The sequence below is a fragment of the Tachysurus vachellii genome, chromosome 6, assembly GCF_030014155.1.
Source record: "Tachysurus vachellii isolate PV-2020 chromosome 6, HZAU_Pvac_v1, whole genome shotgun sequence".
In the NCBI taxonomy this organism is placed as follows: Eukaryota; Metazoa; Chordata; class Actinopteri; order Siluriformes; family Bagridae; genus Tachysurus; species Tachysurus vachellii.
In genome coordinates, this window is record NC_083465.1 from 25,071,959 (window position 1) to 25,094,801 (window position 22,843).

Here is a 22,843-nt window from a genome sequence, read left to right on the forward strand (position 1 = left end):
AGAGAGAAGAGAAAGAGAAAGAGAAAGAGAGAGAGAGAGAGAGAGAGAGAGAGAGAGAGAGAGAGAGAGAGAGAGAGAGAGACCAGGGACAGAAAAATACACACAAATGGATAACGAGAGACAGAGAGAGAGAGAGAGAGAGAGAGAGAGAGAGAGAGAGAGAGAGAGAGAGAGAGAGAGAGAGAGATTGTAAAAGACAGATAACAGCAGAGAGTCAGAGAGAGAGCGGAGATGGAGAGAAAAAGAATGAGACAAAAAGAAAATAATGAAAGAAAAAATAAATAACTAAATAAGTAAGAGACAGGGAGAAAAAAATGGAGAGAGACAGATACAGAGGGAAAAAAGAGAAACCAAAGACAGAGAGACACACAGATAAGAATAGAGTGAGGGGGAGAGAGAGAGAGAGAGAGATACTGGGTTAAGGTTAATTCTAGGAACACACACGTTACTGTGTTAGTAAACCCACACAGCTGGCATGAACCCGTTCTAAACCACAAACATTAGAGAAAAGCAGGCTGGGAAAAATAAATCGACACACATTTGCAGTAAAAATCTCATATTTCTGGGTTTTAGAAGATTTAGAAGACGCTGCTCTAAAAAAAAGTGTCAGGAGAGAGAATAAAGCACCTGTAATTAATCTCCAGCAGGTCTTCATTAGCCTGTGTAGGAACAGCACAGATTTGTAACGCTGCCCTTTAGGGATCAGACAGAAACACGGCAGCGCCGCACAGGCCAGGAGAGTTTAATCAAACATAAAAAGTAGCTTAGTTCTGTGTGGAAAAGTCGAGTTTTATTTAAGCTGAACAATTCATACAGCTCACTACTGACTAACGGGTTCTTTCCATCATCACCATCATAACGTCCAGTATATCAGCGGCATCTGTTTCATTACATCCACCATCTTCATAAAGCTCTTTAAAGCCCTGATTATCGTTTCTGAGACAATGCTTCAATCTAAACGTAATCGACTACAAGCACACAATTCCTCTAGATATGAAATCTGTGTGTCAAAGGTGTGTATCACTTACAGAACAAGTTAAAGATGCTTCGGTTTTTCGACGATCCTCTTTTTGTCTGCTTTTAAAAAGGGCTGTTTCTTTTGTCTGAGTGCTCCAAGGCTGAGAAAACGCCCATCAATAAGCGCTGACAGACGAGAAAGTTGTGCGTTCACAACGCAGCCCGTGTCGCTCGACCAGTCATCCAGCCAGTCATTACGGTGTACGTGTTTACTCAGAAAGACTTCAAACCGATCATTATATCTCTCTCTGTAAAAGAAAGGCACAGAAAGCAGCTCGTCCTGAAAGCTACGGCGTGCAAAACACGTACACAACATCGGATCTCAGCAGTAGGTGTGTAGCTAAAGCGCAGACGCGGGGCGAGTCGGCCTGCAGCGGCTTTCATGTCGCACAAGAGGAACACCAAAGAGTGCTGCATAATAGAATAAAACACCAATGGGGACCGGAAACAAACAGCAAGTAAAACATGAAACGATGACCCGAGAGTCGAGGACAAAAGGAAAGCCCAACCCTTTCTTGGGAACACACACAAGCACACACACACACACACACACACACACACACATACACTACCATGCTTAAGTGAACAGAATATCTCAAACACTGTGGGCAAACGTCTAGATCTGAACCATTTTTACGACAAATAATTTCTTGAAAAATCTGTACGTTGAAAAAATACACACTTTTTTACAGGTGTTTGAGACACAGAGAGAGGGAGAGAGAGAGAGAGAGAGAGAGAGAGAGAGAGAGAGAGAGAGAGAGAGAGAGAGAGAGACTGCTGAAAATGAGAGAGCCCAAGAAAAAATAGTGAAAGACTGATAGGCACACAGAAAGACAGAGAGGGAAAGGGAGACAAAGAGAGAGAGAGAGAGAGAGAGAGAGAGAGAGAGAGAGAGAGAGAGACTGCTGAAAATGAGAGAGCCCAAGAAAAATAGTGAAAGACTGAGAGGCACACAGAAAGACAGAGAGGGAAAGGGAGACAAAGAGAGAGAGAGAGAGAGAGAGAGAGAGAGAGAGAGAGAGAGAGAGAGAGAGAGAGAGAGAGAGAGACTGCTGAAAATGAGAGAGCCCAAGAAAAATAGTGAAAGACTGAGAGGCACATAGAAAGACAGAGAGGGAAAGGGAGACAAAGAGAGAGAGAGAGAGAAGAGAGAGAGAGAGAGAGAGAGAGAGAGAGAGAGAGAGAGAGAGGACTTCGTCTTTGTAGGTAATGCTAAGACTGACCTTGTCCAGAATTGTTGGAAACTTAACAACAAACGATCCCAAGCTGCATAAAGATCTTTTTTTTTTTGTTAGAAACAGTAGTGTTAAATAATGTTAGCGCTGATGTTGATGATGATGATGATGATGATGATGATAATGATGATGATGAGCTAACTAAATAGTTGCCTGATGTTGTGTATGGATTATAAACCCATTTCAAATCAGGTCTTATAAATGAAATTCTTAAATGATGAGAAATTGAGGATAGATCAGACCAGATCATTATTAATTAGTAGTATTTTATTCCAAACACGTTGGCTAATCTTAGCTAGTCCGTATTTGGAGTTCATTTCGATGACACATTGAGAATGATGAGTGCTTGCGGTTGTTCAGCGGTAACGTAGCAGACTGCAAGGCGCTAATCAGGGCGCTCGGTTTTACAGCTTGATAAGAAAAAAGAGACGCACGAACGAGGCTGCTGGCTGGAGATTCTGTCAGATTAGCTTCGTTCTGAACATTTCTACACGCAGCGTGAGCAGTTTATTGCCCCCGTGATCTCTACAGTACTCCTGACGATTTTCCTTTGAGCTCACAGAATTTCTAGAACATTTCTCAAACTTTGTTGGACTCAAATGTTGTTGCTAAGGATTGAAGATACCCAGCAAAGGTGTGTTTATACTGTACAAGACATTTTCCTTTGTACAACCAGATAACGCACGTTCATTAACTTTAATTCAAAACATTAACATGAAACAGAAGGAACGACGTGAGAGGGCAGAGGTCAAAGGTCAAACTAATGTCTGATTGCTCTAGGAAAACGACATACACTCAATTCCGTTACCACGACGTAAAGTGGGCGTGTTTCTGGAGGTCTTGGAAAAACGCCCTCTTTCACAAAAAAGAGCATACCTACCTACGATGGATAATGAAGGACAAAACAGTCATACAGGTAGATTTTATATTTAATGGCGCTTGCAAAGCAACATTCTTACTATCATGCATACTCTTCCGGACAAAACTTCGGCGCGTAACTTGTCCCTCAGCTTTTGTCCTAGACCCATGAATGAGGTGTCAAATTGACCGGCTCATTGAGGAGAGGTGTGCTATTACTTTTCTAAGCAATCCGAGTACCGGTACTTCCGGTACCGGGTCTCAAAGTGTCCTTTTTTCCCATAGACTCCCATTATAAACTTTGGAGGTTCAACTCGGCCAGCTCCTTTAGGGTGATACTCTGAACAAACTTTTATATTGGTGTACCGACTGGCCTTTCGGTTGTGCCGCAGCCCCGCCCCCAAAATATGCAAAATCAACAAACTTTTTACAGCATGGACATGTGACATATCAAAACACTCAGCACGATGGACAATCAGAACAATGAGGACAATATCAGAATATATCAGAACAATGAGGGAAACTTCCTCATGTGTATTTTGATGACGTCACGTGATGTCACGTCTAGCCCCGCCCCCAAAATAAGCGAAATCAAAAAGTTAGCACAACATGGACATGTCATATACTGTATCAAAACACTCAGCACGATGAGGAGAACTTGCCACGTGCAAGCACCATTCACATTTTCTTCAGGAAATGTACATTCTAGTTTATATCTCTTATGCTTTATTATCTTACAGTTAAGCTATTTTCGAAAACAAATAAACAACCAAAAACTACGGTTAGGGTTAGGGTTAGGGTTAGATTATCAAATAGGCCACGCCTGCCCGATGACGCAATATCTGTTACGCTGTACTGAAATCCCTGGAAATAAGTGCATCCCCTAGGAAAACATCTCAAATTGCAACAGATAAGATTTCTAAAAGTGACAGCGCTGATATAGAGTCTATCTTTGCTTCACGGATCCTGATATATAATTAGCGAGACACGGTGCAACTGATCCCAGCTCTGCTCTGAGCAGCGCTATAAGGATCCGAGTCCTTGTATTGTGTGTTTATTTAGATCCAGCTCCCTGGCTGATTGATCCATGACATGAAGCTACTGAGATACTGATGACTCACTGTTCAGTGTAACGGTTGAACAGTGTGGGTTTTTTTTTTTAATGAATACATTTTCCTGATTTGTATTTTCTGATATTTATTGCGATGTTACTGTGCGGCACTTGAACAGATACACAATGAAATTTGACTGAGATTCTTTGAGGTTTGTTTTGAAGTGAGTCACAACTCAGGATATATGATTCACATGAATCAAACGAATCAAACAATTAAGCACTAAAGTTTCATTTTTTCTTCACGACGCTTTCCGCTGCAGAGGCAGAAAAAAGAGCATCTTGTTAGTAACCGTACTGTGAACATTTCACTAAAACGGCAGTTATTTAGCAGAGTGAGTGAGTACAGAGGTGACGTTCTTACAGACCGGCTTTACTGCTCCTCTGATGAGCGCTTAAACAGGAAGTGTAACTTGTAAGGTCTGGGTGCTTATTATTACTCTCTTAGCCACAGAAATGATGCTGCCATATGGACAGAGTAATAATATGAACCTGTGAGCCGTAAGCAGTCGACATCGTGGGTTTACCTTATGACTCCAAATGAGCATTTCATTTACTTAAACAGGTGTTCATTAAAAATGAAAAAAATAAACTTTAAATTCTGGGGTGAATCATAATGCTGACATCTGCATCTATCTATCTATCTATCTATCTATCTATCTATCTATCTATCTATCTATCTATCTATCTATCTATCTATCTATCTATCCATCCATCCATCCATCCATCCATCCATCCATTCATGTATCTATCCCTCAACTCAGCCATCTACCCTGCCAACCATCTATTTATCCTTACATACATCTGTTTATCTATCTACCCTGCCAACCATCAACCCCTCCATCCATCCATCTATCTATCTATCTATCTATCTATCTATCTATCTATCTATCTATCTATCTATCTATCTATCTCATCTATATGAATGCTTAAATAAATAAATACATAAATAAATAAATCTTAAAAAGTCTTTGATGTTGTATTGTTCAAACTACTTCCAGTATCTCTAGACTAATTTACAGAATGTCCTGTAAGCTTTTATACAGTAGAGTGAATGTGGTTTATTTAAACTACAACAATGAAAAGAAAAAAAAAAAAAAAAAAAAAAACAGTAGTAGTAGTCGTCCAGAAAAACTGCTGATCTTAGATATTACATCACGATCCCTGGAGCCGAGCCCGAATCATGTGAGACAGGAATCAGCTAAAGCAGCTCGGCCTTATTTATCACAGTCTCTTAAAGCAGCCGGTAGAGGAATGTATCAAGCTCGGGATATCACTGCAGTTTTAGAGTATATTTAATGCCCGTGCTTCTGTAAGGACATCGTCTCTGAAGTCGATACTCACTCTAGATTAAGCTGATGCATTTGTACCCCAGTGCGACTCGTACGGTTTGCCAGTGCTCATAAAACCACCGCATGATTTAGGACGGAGAAGGCAAATACGAGACAGAGAGACCGACGCTATTAGTGAAAGTATACAGCCGTGGCTTTCATGCTTGCAGAATATTTTCTCAGACGGAAGAGCGTGACTCATTGCTAGAGAGGAGTCGTCAAATCATGCCTGTGATGGAAGGCTGCGTCGATCTGAGCGCCACTGTATTGCTACTGTCTGAGCATCGAGACGTCTGTATTGCGGTCAAAAGAAAAAATTTACTTGAAAAAAAAAAAGTACAGAGGGAAAAGCATTTCTGTGTGATACCACGATAGATTTAAAGGAACCACTGCTTTCTCTGTGTTGGCCTATATTGTTGTGACAGAAAGCGAGAAAGAGAGAGGGAGAGAAAGAGATAGAGAGGGAGGATGAAACAGAATCTAGGCCAAGCAATAACTTGAGCAATTCTTCCTACTTAAGCACATTAATGGGATTTTTTTATGTTTCCACTTCAGATATTTAAAAAAAAGAAAATGTCATAGATGATAATACATAATACACTAAGCACACTGTTCTATATAACTTATGGCCTAAGTTGATGTGAAAAAAAAGATGAAAGATCAAATTATAAGACACGTCTATAGTGCATATTAATTTTGCTTCATTTGACGTATTACGCACGCATTAGCGGAAGGTATTAGACTGTACATCTTTGGATATTCAGGTGATCAACGCTTCAAGAATCTCATTACACGGTTACAACTGCGGTGTTTTGTGTTCTGTCATGTGGCAGAATGTAAGAGATGAACAGAATAGATGGGACGAGGTTTGTTTGAAATAAATTTGCCAGTGAATTACAGTACTGATGATACATTTATTTTAATCAATTTAAGTCAAAACGCAAACTCTGATTTAGCACCAATCACAGTCATCACTGGTAAGTATGCGTTTTGGCATCCGACCGGTTTATTGGCTGCAGGCCAAAGCTGCGGAAATTTCCCCAAATCGCTTCATCGGTTGATCGTATGTAACAGCAGTCATCAACTAAAATACATCATTTAGTGCAACTGAGTCAGACTCAGAAATCACACCACAGACTCTTTGTATATGAGCTCGGATACAACCAAGGAATATGATTAACACACACACACACACAGACAGAGAAACGGACTAAGGTGAGATGTAACAGGAGTTAGGGATGTGTGAAACAGGGCAGGAAGTGAAGCTACTCTTGTGGTTAGCTGCAACTGATTGAGAACCCAATTCTCAAAGAAAACACCACAATAGGCCTGAAAAACATTCACCGATGCTGAAAACACTTGTACCAAAAAGGCACATGCTTTACATGGACTGATGCAGAGTTAAGTGCAGAGGTGATTATAGTGTCTCAGGGAAAACTCTGGGAGGACACGTTTACATTTACATTTCCAGCATTTAGCAGAAACCCTTATCCAGAGCAACTTTTATACATTTTATACAACTGAGCAATTGTGGGGTTAAGGGCCTTGCTCAGGGGCCCATCAGTGGCAGCCATGAGAATCAAACTCCTAACCTTCCACAATTGGTAATCCAGCACCTTAACCACTAGGCTACCGCATCCTGGAGGACAGAGGGAAGATGCAGGAAGGACACATGGAGGAGTAAGGGACGATACGATGAGGACGCAGGGAGGAGACGAGGATGACACGAGGAACCTCACACTGCCTTCTGATGACGTGCCCTCTAGGTTGCCCTTTAAATGCCCTCTTAGTTGCTTACTTACGACTTCCTGTAACTATGTCTCTGGTTAAGTGTGGCGTCAGAACAAAACTCCAGAACTGGTTCGATTTGATAGAAAAGATTTTTTATAGTCAGTGATGCCCATTAAAATAATTGTGTTTGAACTTCTTATAATAGCTTTCGTGCTGAACCAATTAAATGTGTACTAAGTATTTCTGAAATAACTTCATTAATTTGTTCATTCACTCATTCATTCGTTGTTTTTTCACAGTGAGGATTTTCGTGGTTCTAGAGCTTATCCTGGGAAGACCATATTTGACCCTGGACAGGACACTGGTCCATCACAGAACACCACATACCCACATATCCACCCCACACCCTAACCCGACACCCCGCCCCACAATCGCCCATCACACAGCCAAGAACATTTCAGAATTTCCAGTCCTCTAATTTACCCATTGGAGACAGTAGACAGGAGGAAACCAGAAAACTCAGGAGAACCCATGAACCAGAAAGCTGTGAGATGGCAACTAAAGTGAAAGGACTCAGAAATATTCAATTGCAAAGAGAAAAGCAGTTTAAAGAACAAACTGAAAATGTGCTAATATAAGGAACCGACAACTCGAAGTGAACCTCAATAATACACACAATAATTTCACTTAGGATGTAGCTTTAAAATTCTAACATTCAGTACATGTCTGTGAAAAAGGCAGTGAGTAAAATGACACCTCCAGCTTTCTACTGTGAGCAATACAGAAATTTATCTCAGTAGGTACTTAGAGACGCTGAGAAGATTTTTATTGGATCGTGCTCGACACATGTACACGATAAGAGTGAGGGTATAAGTTTAGGGGCAGTCGTGGCCTAATGGTTACGCAGTTTGGAGTTTGCCTCCTAACCCTAAGGTTGTGGGTTCGAGTCTCGGGCCGGCCACGACTGAGGTGCCCTTGAGCAAGGCAACGAACCCCCAACTGCTCCCCGGGCGCCGCAGCATAAATGGCTGCCCACTGCCCCGGGTGTGTGTTCACGGTGTGTGTGTGTGTGTTCACTGCTGTGTGTGTGTGCACTTTGGATGGGTTAAACACTGAGAACAAATTCTGAGTATGGGTCACCGTACTTAGCTGTATGTCACGTCACTTTCACTATAAGATGAGCTATTGTTCCTTGTAAAGCTAATTCTACTTAATTCAAAGTACTGATAATTTTATATTATGTCCTTATTATTCTATTTAATTTCACTTTTAATATCATTATCGGGGGGGGCACGGTGGCTTAGTGGTTAGCACGTGCGCCTCACCTCCAGGGTTGGGGGTTCGATTCCCGCCTCCGCCTTGTGTGTGTGGAGAAAATTATCCGTAGTGTGTGAGTGAATGAGAGTGTGTGTGTGCCCTGTGATGGGTTGGCACTCCGTCCAGGGTGTATCCTGCCTTGATGCCTGATGACGCCTGAGATAGGCACAGGCTCCCCGTGACCCGAGGTAGTTTGGATAAGCGGTAGAAGATGAATGAATGAATGAATGAATGAATATCATTATTGATTATTTTATAACATGGACACCATGTCATTTCTCACCATCTCACTCTTGACTAAAGCAAACTTTATGAATTAGTGAGTTTGTGTGTGTGTTACTTCCTTCAGCTCAGTAACTATCTATCTATCTATCCATCCATCCATCATCTATCTATCTATCTATCTATCTATCTATCTATCTATCTATCTATCTATCTATCTATCTATCTATCTCTATCTATGTCACAGTAAGTATAACCAAAAGACAGATGGTGATAAAGGGAGAAGAAAAAGGAAGCACGGTTAATACACATACATATACGCCTACACATACACATCTGTTGTGTAGTTCCTGCTGATCGTAACAGTGACGGACATGGGCGAGAAACCTACGGAAGAAGAAATGAAGTGGAGAAAGAGTCCAGGGACAAGACTGCGAGTGTGTGAGAGAGGGAACAGCTGGGAATTGGGGAATGAGAAGGAGACACAGAGGCAGATTGGGATTGATGTTATGGAGATCTCTTTCAATCTCTATGGATAATTGTGTTCGAGGAGACATTTGGGTACCGAGGCCTCCTCAACATCTGAGCGAGGTAAAAAAAAAAGTGTCAATGTTAAAAATCTCACGTTAGCCATATCTGAGTGTGGGTGAGTGTGTGTTTGTGAGTGTTAGAGTGTTTCCACTTCCTGGAAAGGTGTTATTCTGATACATTTCAATCCGTCCATCCACCAATTCATCCATTGATCCATCGATACATTGATCGATCAATCAATCCATCCATCCATCCATCAATCCATCCATCCATATACCCCAAAGTCCACCCACTACTCTATCTATCTATCTATCTATCTATCTATCTATCTATCTATCTATCTATCTATCTATCTATCTATCCATATACCCCAAAATCCACCCACTACTCTATCTATCTATCTATCTATCTATCTATCTATCTATCTATCTATCTATCTATCTATCTATCTATATACCCCAAAATCCACCCACTACCCTATCTATCTATCCATCTATCCATCTATCTATCTATCTATCTATCTATCTATCTATCTATCTATCTATCCATCTATCCATCTATCTATCTATCTATTTATCTATTTATCTATCTATCTATCGGTGTGTATGTATGGGATGTGAATAAAACACAATCACAAGTGTATTATCTTTAGCGGGCTCAAAAGTTATTTTCAGTTTGCATTTGAAATTCAAGGACAAAAATCTATATGGGGGCCATAAAGAAAAACTAAGATTTGCAAATGCTCTATAAAGGAAAAAAATAGAAGAAATAGATCTAGTTTTTTTAAAAAGTGTTTCTAATATGTAATTGTTGACTATTAATAACAGATCTCTTTTTTTTCCTCACCTTTCCTAAGGATTCTTCCGCACTGCAGATTAGTTCCCACAACATGGAGCAATTTATTTGATCACTATTGTCACAATTTAGCATTGTGATTCACCTCAGATTGTAATGCAAGGGATTACAAAGTGCTCTTTTGATTTTAGAGCTTATATTATAGTATCGTATCAGTTTTTTTTTTTGTCTTTGCTGTTAGCATCTGCTCATTTCCTGTTAGCATCAGGTGCATTGAAGTTTTTTTATCTCCCTCTCCTCCTCGGCATACCCTAATTGACTGAGTCACTTCTGACACGTGGTTGACGCTCTCTCTCTCCAGCTGTCTACTCAGGTGCGTGTGCGTCGTGACAGAATAACTCGACACGCAAACAAGGAGCATGTCGCCGGGTCTCTGAAGGAACTCCAGTCATCTTTGTTTGCTTTGATCAGAGACGCTAGGTTGACAAGCAGCGCCTTGGGGGATCTCATACTGTACCAAGCCAAAGTGCACTGTTTTTAAGTGATAAAAGAGGAGTGCGAGAGCAGCCTGAAACGTGCTCAGGGAAGAATTCTTGGAGTGCAAGGTATACTTGTACATGGATAGCCTAGCTTGCAAAAAATTCATTTGAGACTGCGCAAAAATCTGGCCTTAATCTTTGACCGCAAAAAACTAAAGCGCTGGAAATTCCAGGCTACTTGGACTTACCTTAGGCTGAGAGAAAGCTGCTGGTCCTTTGACTTGATAAGGTCAGCTACGGAGAAGCTAGTACTGCCCAGGAAACTGCTCTGTGGAAAACACACAAAAGAATTGGGTTTAAATACCAAACCACAGAATATACAAAGTGTAGAGCTATATGCAAATTCAACCCATTCGAGAAATATCCTAAAAAGCACATGGCTTATGCAAACTATGCACTTTGCTTAGCAAATAAAAAACAGCTCTTCAAAAGCTTTAGTGAGTCTGAAGCACATTTTAACACTGCTTGCAAAAAACAGAAAAGAAAAAACCTCATGTTCTCCTCAGAGCTGAGTGGAAGTGGAGGCGCTGGTGTACGTCAAGATTAAAAGAAACGGTTTCTGCTTCCTGTTGGCCTGCGCTGTTTTTAGCATACATGCTACAGCACATCTTAATTAACGCTCCATTGAGCGCTAATACTTCTGCAAAGCATGTAATGTTCGGTTTTACTACAGAGCCACATGTCAGTTGGTCATTTGAATGTGTGCATCTTCTGTATGGAGATGGAAATGAGGAAACCTGACAAAGAAGGAACTCGACAATCCCAATATATATATATATATATATATATATATATATATATATATATATATATATATATATATATATATATAGCTATTTGCTATGACTTTACCAACATATATGTATAAAGAAAGTCAAGTGCAGACTTACTCACTGTCAGACAGCACCTGCTGTTCAAATCCTACCAAAATATTCATTGTTATGACTAAAGTTCAGCTCATTCCACAGAAACAAACCAAAATATAGCACAAACCCTAGTTAGTTGGGATATTATCACTGTTTATGATTAAACTTTGAATAGAGTTAAATTTAGGTGCACACAGTGGCTTGGTGGTTAACGTTATTTGCCTCACACCTCCATATTTTCTGTGCTTTATGCTAAAACGTTAGTAATAACTTCAATACATCTTCAAAACAGTTTCTGTTCAACATCTATCAGGGAATTATCTCACCCTGATTTTGTAGATTTGTACCTAAGAGCTGCTATAATCATAAAGGACTCGTATTCACAATCGACTAATAGTTCGGTTTTATTCTTTGTTCTTTAATAATGATTAATAATCACCCAGAAGTGAACACGTTTTAAGCCTCTTCAATCTGATTGAGTCTCATTCATCAAGTTGGATACGAACGGATTTACACTTAAAGGTGGGGTCTCCGATATTTGAGAAATGCTTCAGAAAACAAAAAACAAAAAAAACAAAACGAACGTGTAGCCAATGAGCAGTAAGGGGCGTGTCTTGTCAATATGGGCGGAGAGAGTGTTCAGTGCGCATGCGTGACATTAGCAGAAAGCGGTTTTAACTTTGACAAGAAGGATAGAAACAAAGAAAGAAAGCCTTTGCTAAACACTGTTACTACACAAATAACACCTCTTTTCTATCGTAGTAATGTAGAGAGGCAGCTGCAACCGTGTTTTGCTAGTAACAGCGTTTAGCTCAGGAGTTATTGACTCGGGGAAACTCCAATCTGTGAATATGCGGCCAACTTCCCGCTCATTCAGTTCTCTCCAGCGCTGGAAAGCTGATCCTATATTAACACGGGTCCTACTTCTTGCCTTATCGTAAGGCTTTGCTAAAACCGCTTTCTGCTAATGTCACACATGCGCACTGAACACTCTCTCCGCCCGTATTGACAAGACACGCCCTTTTCTGCTCATTGGCTACACGTTTGTTTTGTTTTTGTTTTGTTTGATGACCCAACGCAGTTTTCCTACCTTTTAATCAAAACTTTGATGTTCTGTAAAATCTGAAAAATTCTGGGAAAATGCTCTTATTCTTACTCGTGCACAAATTTAGTGTACAAATTTACACATAAGAATACTGACTAATGTAACGTAAACCTCGACTTCAAGTATCGTATCATTTGCTAGGATTAATGCACTGTTACATCTGTAAAACCCAGATCGAGATTAAATTGCTTATTGCTATTATGTTTGCTGCATTTATCTGGCCTCCTTATACGTCCAGAGCCGCTTTACTGTACAGAAGAGCTTTGGAGACGTTATAGAAAACATTCTCATGCTAATACCATCAAGAACATTTAGTAAAAATAAAACTGTTTATATTAATGAGATTAATTAACGCATAATTAAAAAAAAATAAATGAAGACAAATAAAATAAATCATTCAATTAACAGAAATAAACAAAAACACCAGCTGTTGGAAGTATAACGCTTGGTTATTAATCAATAATATTATTAAATATTCTAAAATATTTGCAGAGAAGTGAGTCAAAATAACTTCCACTTCCCTTTTTCGCCGCTCATCAATTAATTGGTTGTTCACAGCTGTATGTGTGCTAGACCTTTGATGGAGATCTGTGGGTGTAACAACATACAAATCCGCTGTTTTGCAAACGTATCTGTAATTTACGCATGATTCATGGCATTCACACACACACACACACACACACACACACACACACAAGTACAAAGAACATGGAAATGTATTGCAATTGTGCGTTGGTTACAAAAAAAACGTGATAAACGAGGTAATGTGTGTACACACACACACACACACACACACACACACACTTGTCAAGTTAGTAAGAATCTACAAACTTCCCTGTGTCCCAAGTCTCTGTGAAGGTTGTTACCATAGAAACAATATCATAATTGAACGAGGAGTTAAATACACCTATGGCTTGATTTTCTATTGTTAGAGGAAAGTAAAATGAACACGAATTAATTAATTTAATCCATAGTTTTAAAACTATACGCACTTCTTAGGAGATGCTTCAGTCTACAGATTTGGATAATGCAGCAGGTGGAAGAAGGGAAGAGGCAGAACATGAACCATGGAGCTGTGGTCCACCTGAGTGATACAGTAATCAGGAGCAGTTTTACACTACAAACAGGGATCAGTGCTTCTGTCCATGTTCTCGTCCTCTTTCTGTATCAGGACTTCCTTGTGACGACTGTCACTGCTGCAGAAGCTCAGGCAAAACAGCTGAGTTATCACTACAGGTCCTGCACGGACAATACCTGGAGTGCGTGTGTGTGTGCGCGTGTGTGCGTGTGTGTGTGTTAAGGGGTGTCAGAGCACACAAAGTAGGGCATGGTGAAAACTGAACAAGCCAGGAACATCAATAAATAATACGTACACACACACACACACACACACACACACACACACACACAGGTAATAGAAATAGCACAGAAGAACAGAAATGGAAAAAAGAATGTAGAAGGAGAGATACATAACAGAAAGAGAGACAGAGAGAGAGAGAGAGAGAGAGAGAGAGAGAGAGAGAGAGAGAGAGAGAGAGAGAGAGAGAGAGGGAGATATTGTAAAAGACAGAAGGCAGAGAGGCAAAGTGACAGTAGAGATAGAGAAAGAAAGAAAAATACAAAAGGAAAGTGAAAGAGAAATAGTATAAAGAGAGAGACAGAGAGAGAGAGACAGAGAGAGAGAGGGAGGTGCACACACATTACCTTTCAGCCAAGCTTTGCTGTGTCCATCAAGACAAGGACTAAACCCATCTGATCCTGAGCAGCTAATTACCCCCATCACACACACACACACACACACACACACACACACATTTGTCTGTTTGACTGACTACCTTTCAGAGGTGCTTACCTAATGTTAAACCTAAATTTATACCTAACCAGAACACTTTTATTGCTCTTTTTTAAATTATTTTTCTAAAAGAAGCTGCACGTTCATGTAAAAACCATCCAAATGTCCCCACAAGGTCAAATCTCTCATGGAGACATCAAAATAAATAAAATAAAAATAAATAAAAGAACACAAGACAGGATACACCCCGGACAGGATGCCAGTCTATCACACACCCAGTCACACACACTATGGACAACTTAGAGATGGCAATCAGTATGTCTTTGGACTGATAGAGGACATCGGAGTACCATGAGGAAACCTCCATGGCACAGGAAGGAGTCAGGAATTGAACCCCTGACAAAGTGAACGTCAAAGTCAAAGTAAACTTTATTGTCATTCCCCCAGGCAACAGGGTGTGAATAGCAGAACAAAATGATGTAAAACATACACCAACAGGAAGTAAACACAATAGACAGCACTATAGTCTACACAAATGTCTGCATAATAGACAGTACAAAAAAACTACACACATACACAAGGACATACGATAGATAGATAGATAGATAGATAGATAGATAGATAGATAGATAGATAGATAGATAGATAGATAGACAGACAGACAGACAGACAGACAGACAGGCAGGCAGACAGACAGGTAGAGACAGACAGCAGACAGACAGACAGACATATAAATAAATAAATAAATAAATAAATAAATAAATAAATAAAAAGACAGACAGGCAGAAAGACAGACAAACAAACAAACAAACAAACAAACAAACAAATAAATAAATAAATAAATAAATAAATAAATAAGTCAGGCAGACAGGCAGGCAGACAGACTGGTAGAGACAGACAGACAAATAAATAAATAAATAAATAAAAAGACAGACAGACAGACAGACAGACAAATAAATAAATAAATAAATAAATAAATAAATAAATAAATAAATAAATAAATAAAAAAGACAGGCAGACAGGCAGGTAGAGACAGACAGACAAATAAATAAATAAATAAATAAATAAATAAATAAATAAATAAATAAATAAATAAAAAGACAGACAGACAGACAGACAGACAAATAAATAAAATAAATAAAAAGACAGACAGACAGACAGACAGACAGACAAATAAATAAATAAATAAATAAATAAATAAATAAATAAAAAGACAGACAGACAGACAGACAGACAGACAGACAGACAGACAGACAGACAAATAAATAAATAAATAAATAAATAAATAAATAAATAAATAAATAAATAAATAAAAAGACAGACAGACAGACAGACACTTTATTATTCCCCACTGGGGAAATTAGTTTGCATGATCAGCCGAACACAGCCAATACAATACAGTACACTTAATATACACGGAACACACACTATTCTCACACACTATTTACTTAAAACATATACTACTGTATGTATATTTCAATTGCTCATTTCACACTTGTACATTTGTACATACAATTTGTCTATATTGTATATGTCATTCTGTTACACTGTGGAGCTTCTGTCACTATAACATATTCCTCGCATGTGAAAACACGCCTGGCAATAAAGCTCTTGCTGATTCTGAAAGCATTAATGATATAGAAATAAAGTGGATACAGTAGATATAAACCCTGGACAAGAGAATTATACCCTGGGAAGTCTACATTTAGTCGACAACATGCCCACACACACTTGTGATAGAAACATCCTGCGGGGCATTTTTACCTCTCCCTCTGTTCCTGCCGTTCCTGACTCATGTGACTTCAGCTTTGTGTTCTTTGACTGTTTTTCCTTAATGCAGCATGAAAACACAATGCTGGTCTACTCAGAGGCTTAATGCGAGTCATGATAGAAATTTGCACATCAGTTACGCTTACAATGATGAAATATTGAAAATAGGCATGAATCATCTATTTATGCCCAGTTTCCATAGCGATACTGTAAGATCCACTCATTCCCATTTTTTAAAGATTAACTGCATATCACCCGCTGGCTTTTCTTTTTGTCTCTATGGGTTCATTCGAGCAGCGTTTTGGCCCTTAGACGAGGTTAATCCATGCAAAACGGATTGATTTATCGATCGAGGTTAAGAGATATGAGATGAGGTGCCTATGTCAGCAAACGCTCAGCTAAATAGCTGGATGTTAATAATGCAGACTTGTACAAATTCCAGATTTTTCTGCACGCTCTAAACACGGTGCACGGTCCAAGTTCTGCTTGTGATCCAAAAGAGGATTTTGCGCCTGTATTTCGGGAACGTGTTACCCAATTCTCACTGTGCAAAACTGAAAGTTAATCTGAGGAAGCATTGTACACACAAACACACACAATCACACACACTAAACTGATCAAAGGGCAGTATTTAATGTAGTAATGTAGTGATTACGTTCAAGGTCAAAGGTTACGCTGCTGTGGCTCATCTCGGTATTTGATCCCTACTGTACCTGTGTGTACCTTCACCCACACTTCCAACAAGACGCAGGAAACTTCTGAGTTACTGAGAAGACTCTTCTGAATGAGAACTACACAGTTTCCGTTTTTGCACGAAGCCTGAACTTGTTAAATAACAGAAGTGACAAACTCGGTGACGGTTTACAGCACTTCAACAAGGAAGACTGAATTCTGCTGTTTGTGCAGCTAACAGGATGTTCATATGGTAATGATCAGAGTTGGAAAATAGCAGAAGAGAATGTTCACAGCATCACAGCGTCACAACCCCGCGGTCTGGGGTTCGATAGATCGATCCTGAGCTCAGGTTGCTCTCTGCGTGGAGTTTCACATGTTCATCTTAAAGACAAACCTATATTATATTCTATAAAAAAACCTGTCAACTAAACTGCTATGGGAACCCATGCAGCGTGTGGGCAGTAGGTCTTCCTGCTCATTTAACACACTCTCAACCCACTCTCACACACTTTTTTTTTTCACATGCAGATAACCAAACACTTTTGTAAGCTGATCTAGACAAAAGACAATTCACACCTACATGTCTTTAGAGACCTTGTTCACATTAACACAGGTCTTTTTTTTAAATTTCCATATCCAAATTGTCACATACAATAATATGACATAATATATTCTTTATATAAAATAGCATTTAAATAGAGAATAAAATAATAAAATGAAAGAATAAAGAATAAATAATATAAAAATAAGGCACAAGTACATACATACATGTATGTACATACATACGTGTTGAGTGTGGTGCAGTGATGTGTGTGACTATGGTCTCATTATATATATATAAAATGTGTGTGTGTGTGTGTGTGTGTGCATATATGCATATATACACACATATATACATCTTACAGTTATCTCATTTATACAACTGGATAATGGATGGAAGATTAAGGGCCTTGCCTAGGGGCCCAAAAGTGGCAGCTTGGTAGCCCTGGGATTCAAACTCACATTCTTCCTATCAGTAGTCCAACACCTTCACCAAACATATACAACATATACACACATTAAACATGTAGCAGAAAATGACGATGCATCTCTGGCACTGTAAAGATCATGTGATCTGATGACTTTAGACAGGAAGGAATTTACATTAAGATTCTTATTACACTGAAATTGCTTAAAAGCTCCTGGTTGTACAATTGCACTCGACTATAGAAATTTAAAGAAGGGAACTAATTTAGAATCACTCAGTTCGGTGTCACTCAGACGAGGATGGCTTCTCTTTTGTGTCTGGTTCCTCTCATACAGTCTCAGTAAGTTTTTCCTCACCACCATTCCATCCGAGTTCCTTAACAATAATCAGTTTATATTTAAAATTTCTATCCTGATTTTTTATATATCTGTAAAGCCGCGTTTGCTGCTTTAATGTCGGTTGTTAAAAGCTCCATACGAATCGAATCAAACCGAATTGAACAATTAAATAACATCTAACTTTTGACATCGATCCATTTAAAATGCGATTCAAGGAAGGACGTAGTTTTTAGTCATTAGTGTGCCGTAGTGCGCGTTAGTCATCGTCCTCAACACCTCAACATTTTAGGCCACGCCGGTTCTATAAGATCCATCAAACTGTAACTCCAAACCTGTGATGATTGTGTAGCGTTGTTGCAGTTGAGCGAGATGCTCGTTACAACGACGTAGTAAACGCTTGTGCAACACTAACGTGGAATTTTAAAAAAAAGAAAAACGTGTGAGGCCCACTGCCGTTGCAAGATAAATAAATAAATAAATAAAAAATAAAATCAGCTTTAAAGTGAACTGGTTGCTAAAGCTACATTTGTGCCATTGGTGTAAACTCTAGATACCGTAATAGTTAGGTCTTATCACTGTGCTATTTCTAACCTAATCTGCAATCAAGCATCATCGCAACATGATGGCTTTAACTGCCTGCATTTCTTGACCTCTCAAGAGATGTGTGTGTGTGTGAAAGGCCACTGGTTCACGCAGCATCTCTTCTACCACACGCGCTCTTAACTCGACAATGGAAAAACACAAAAAAAAAAGGGGGTGTCCAAAGCGAGCTGCATCTCAAAGTTCTAACACAAAGTTCTTTCTGTCTCTTTCACTCTGAGTCTATCACACTGAGAGGAAGCTTTATAAGATTAAAAAAAAGCATCCGGTTCCTGTATGCTGACCTGAACCTCTCCATCACTTCCTTCCATCGCTTCATTCTCTCGGTTATATATTTGTCTATCCAAACACACAAACAGATAACACATACACACTTACACACTTCAGGCAAGTTCCTGCTATTCTGTGAGCTTATCATACTGAAGTTTGTGGTTTGCAGAAGAGGAACATCAACAACACTTCAGGTTATTTCCACACAGCTTTTTACATCGAAGCATTGAAACAGGCTGATTAGGTACCAGTGAAAATGTCCTCATCAACACGACTTAAAATAATTTATACACATTCGCCATCAGGAACAAAACGTATGAGAAATAGTTCCTGTGTTGCTCAGATAACATACATCACACGCATGCACCAGAACTCCATCTAGAAAATTTTGTGGTAGTTAGAATCAGTAGAAAATGTGAAAACTTAAGATTAAAAATATATAAATCAGACACAGGTGGGCACGGTGGCTTAGTGGTTACCACGTTTGCCTCACATCTCCAGGGTTGGGGGTTCGATTCCCGCCTCCTCCTTGTGTGTGTGGAGTTTGCATGTTCTCCCTGTGCCTCGGGGGTTTCCTCCGGGTACTCCGGTTTCCTCCCCCGGTCCAAAGACATGCATGGTAGGTTGATTGGCATCTCTGGAATATTGTCCGTAGTGTGTGAGTGCATGAGTGAATGAGAGTGTGTGTGTGCCCTGCGATGGGTTGGCACTCCGTCCAGGGTGTACAGGCACAGGCTCCCCGTGATCCGAGGTAGTTCGTATAAGCGGTAGAAAATGAATGAATGAATGATAAATCAGACACCACTACATATGTATATACAACAGACATCAATGTTAGAGCTTGTAATACGAACATATAAAATTTATTCATTCATTTCTATTGTCCGAACCATTATGTATGCTACAGGGACTGAAAATCCTCTTAACCTCACACACAATACTATCACTAACATATCAATTATTACAGCTCTAATCCCAAACAGCTCAGGGATTTCATCTGGCTAGATTAGGATTATGAACGCAGGCATTTGGTTTGTGCTGTGAGTCGTCTCTCCATGCCCGTCTGTGATGTAGCCTCGGATTGCTGGTCTTAGCTGAAGGTGTGAAACCTGCCGCATTTCTGCTGCTGTGTCAGTCAAGATTTGACACGTTTTGCGTTCTGAGATGCTTTTCTGCTTGACATGGTTATAAAGAATCTCAAACCAGTGATCGTTCTTCTTCTCAGACCTCGCTCACAAACAAGGCATTGCAACTTTTACAACCTTTACAACTTTTGCTTCAATATATGTATATATTTGTATAACGTTCTAGAGACATGGGAGCTGTGTGTAAAAAGTCAAAATCCCTATACAATCATACCACGATGGAAGCCACTATTACTAGCACCACAATTTCCCCCCAGAGTCTGATGTTTGATGTGAAGACTAACACTAGCTCTTGAGTATTCTTTCTCAATGCTAATGCTAATGCTCTTAGACTTAGACTAGCTGATTCGACATATGTTCCTAATAAAGTGGCCATGAGTGTCTATGTAGGTTAAAACATAACGACTGTTTCAGGAAAATGGTTTTAGAAGTATTATGGCCTTATATATTATGACACACACACACACACACACACACACTACCATGATATACTGTAGTACCTCTGTGGTATCTCTGTTTCTCTGAGCAAATCATATTAAATATATTACAGTATTTATAATTTGTGCCGCAGGACGTTAGCAGCACACAGCCCTAAATATTCGCTCCATCACACTCCAGAGGTCAGGAACACAACGGTCTGAGACACAAGACAGTAATAACCGACGGGGAATCGTCTCTGTTCTCTCTTCAGCCCTGAATGATGAAACCCAAGAGAAAGACAGCATGAGACATTCTGGCTTGCAAACAAACAACTGGAAGTAATGGAGAGAAACAGGCAGAAAAACGAAGGAAGACAAACGAGGCCTTCGACGTGTGCACAAGGATTGATCGTGAATGTCTGGCTACACTCATTCACTTGCTCATTTACTCGCTCACTAACCTTTATTCTCCTCTTTCCTGCACAGGTCTGAACAGAGGTTTGATCTACGCCCTCTTCTATACCGCTAGACACTCTGACATAGTTCCTGAGAAGCCGCCATGCTCTTTCTCACGAGGAGCTCTCTCTCTCTCTCTCTCTCTCTCTCTCTATCTCTCTCTACCATAAAGGACACTCAAGACTCATGCTGAAGCACAAACACATTAAGTAGAGCTACTGCACATAAAATCAATGTTGGGCTGAATCACAATTGACATCCTATTCACTATATACGTCCGCTATAGTATAAAATGTATAGAGCTGAATAAATAAAGCACAGAAAATTCTGATGAAAGTAATGTTTCTTTCTAAAGGACGCAGGTTCTTTTTATAGCTATGCCTTTCAGATGACCTTTCAAACGACCTGCGTGAACTTCAGCCCTCATACATGGACAAATATTGAAATCTTGAGACGAAGCATTCGAGACGTTATTTATAAACAACGTCTGGATCTCCAGCCTTAAACACAAGTGAAAACAAAAACGTGTGCTGAAGAAGACTAGTATCTTGCTAATGTATAATAGACCTAGTTGTTTAATGACATTAATTACTGAAAATATGGCTTCATGCTCATTATTAAACTATAATGTTATTTAGTATCTCATTTATTCTAGGTACTGATAGCTAATTCTGTGTGTGTGTGTGTGTGTGTGTGTGTGTGTGTGTGTGTGTGTGTGTGTGTGTGTGTGTGTGTGTGTGTCTGCGTGCATGTGTGCGTGTGTATGTGTGTGTTATATAATCCCTTTGGTCATGCTTTCAATTTGGTAAAGATTTGGCTAAATCTATACACTGGTTACATAACAACAACAACAACAACAACAACAACAACAACAACATGCTTATAGTTTGAAGCCAGCACTCGTCTGCTACTGTAGCTTTATAGCACACTGTAATATAGTTCAGAACTTTAAATCTGAAAGAAAATCCACTAAGATCCTTATTACGCTACATTCACGAGAAAACAAAAAAAAAACTGTGGACTTTAAAAGAATTTAAATCGTAATTTTTTCTCTTAATTCACGTAGTTAATTTCAGTATTCTATCGTTTCTTAGAGTGTGTAGACGGCCCAAATTTAATTTCTGCACATCCTAAGGTAATAACTGGACAGCCAGTGACTTATAGGATTGCTGTGGATGGGGTCATGCCTTCTTTGATCACTGTTGCGTTAGCCATGTTTATGGTCAGGACTTCATTTGAAGACTACGGAAGGAACAAATGAGTCTTGGGTCTGTGGTGTTAGTTCACTCGACTACAAACTGTTGTAGAAAGGATGTTATTTACATTGACATTCTTTCCTGTCCAGTGTTACACAAATAGAATCGAAGCCTTTATTATGGCCACATATATACTTTACAGCACAGTGGAATTATTTTCTTCACATATCCCAACTGAGGAGGTTGGGGTCAGAGTGCAAGGGTAGCTACTGTATGATACAGCACCCCTGGATCAGGGAGGGTTAAGGGCCTCGCTCAAGGGCCCAACAGTGGCAGCTTGGCAGTGCTGGGGCTTGAACCCTGATTCTCCAATCAACAACCCAGAGCCTTAAACACTTGAGCCAACACTGCCAGTGAGGATGAGGTTCCATTCTGAGTCTGGTTCATCTCAAGGTTTCTTCCTCATATCATCTCAGGGAGTTTTTCCTCACCACCGTCACCTCAGGCTTGATCATTAGGGTTAAATGTTAGAGATAAATAGTAACTTAATTTAAAGT

General features: G+C 39.6%; 1 protein-coding gene across 4 annotated transcripts in view; it reads right to left on the reverse strand.

Moving 5' to 3' along the window:
* inpp4b (inositol polyphosphate-4-phosphatase type II B) overlaps positions 1 to 22,843 on the reverse strand; it is a 195,604-nt gene that overhangs the window by 133,874 nt on the left and 38,887 nt on the right. For 3 of the 4 annotated variants that reach the window (XM_060873092.1, XM_060873090.1, XM_060873093.1), the window contains one exon: positions 10,876 to 10,955. In XM_060873092.1, coding sequence (XP_060729075.1) covers positions 10,876 to 10,955 — 80 coding nt within the window. Of the gene's footprint in view, positions 1 to 1,028; positions 1,216 to 10,875; positions 10,956 to 22,843 lie in introns of those variants that run through there. The other variant, XM_060873094.1, reaches the window with a different exon arrangement.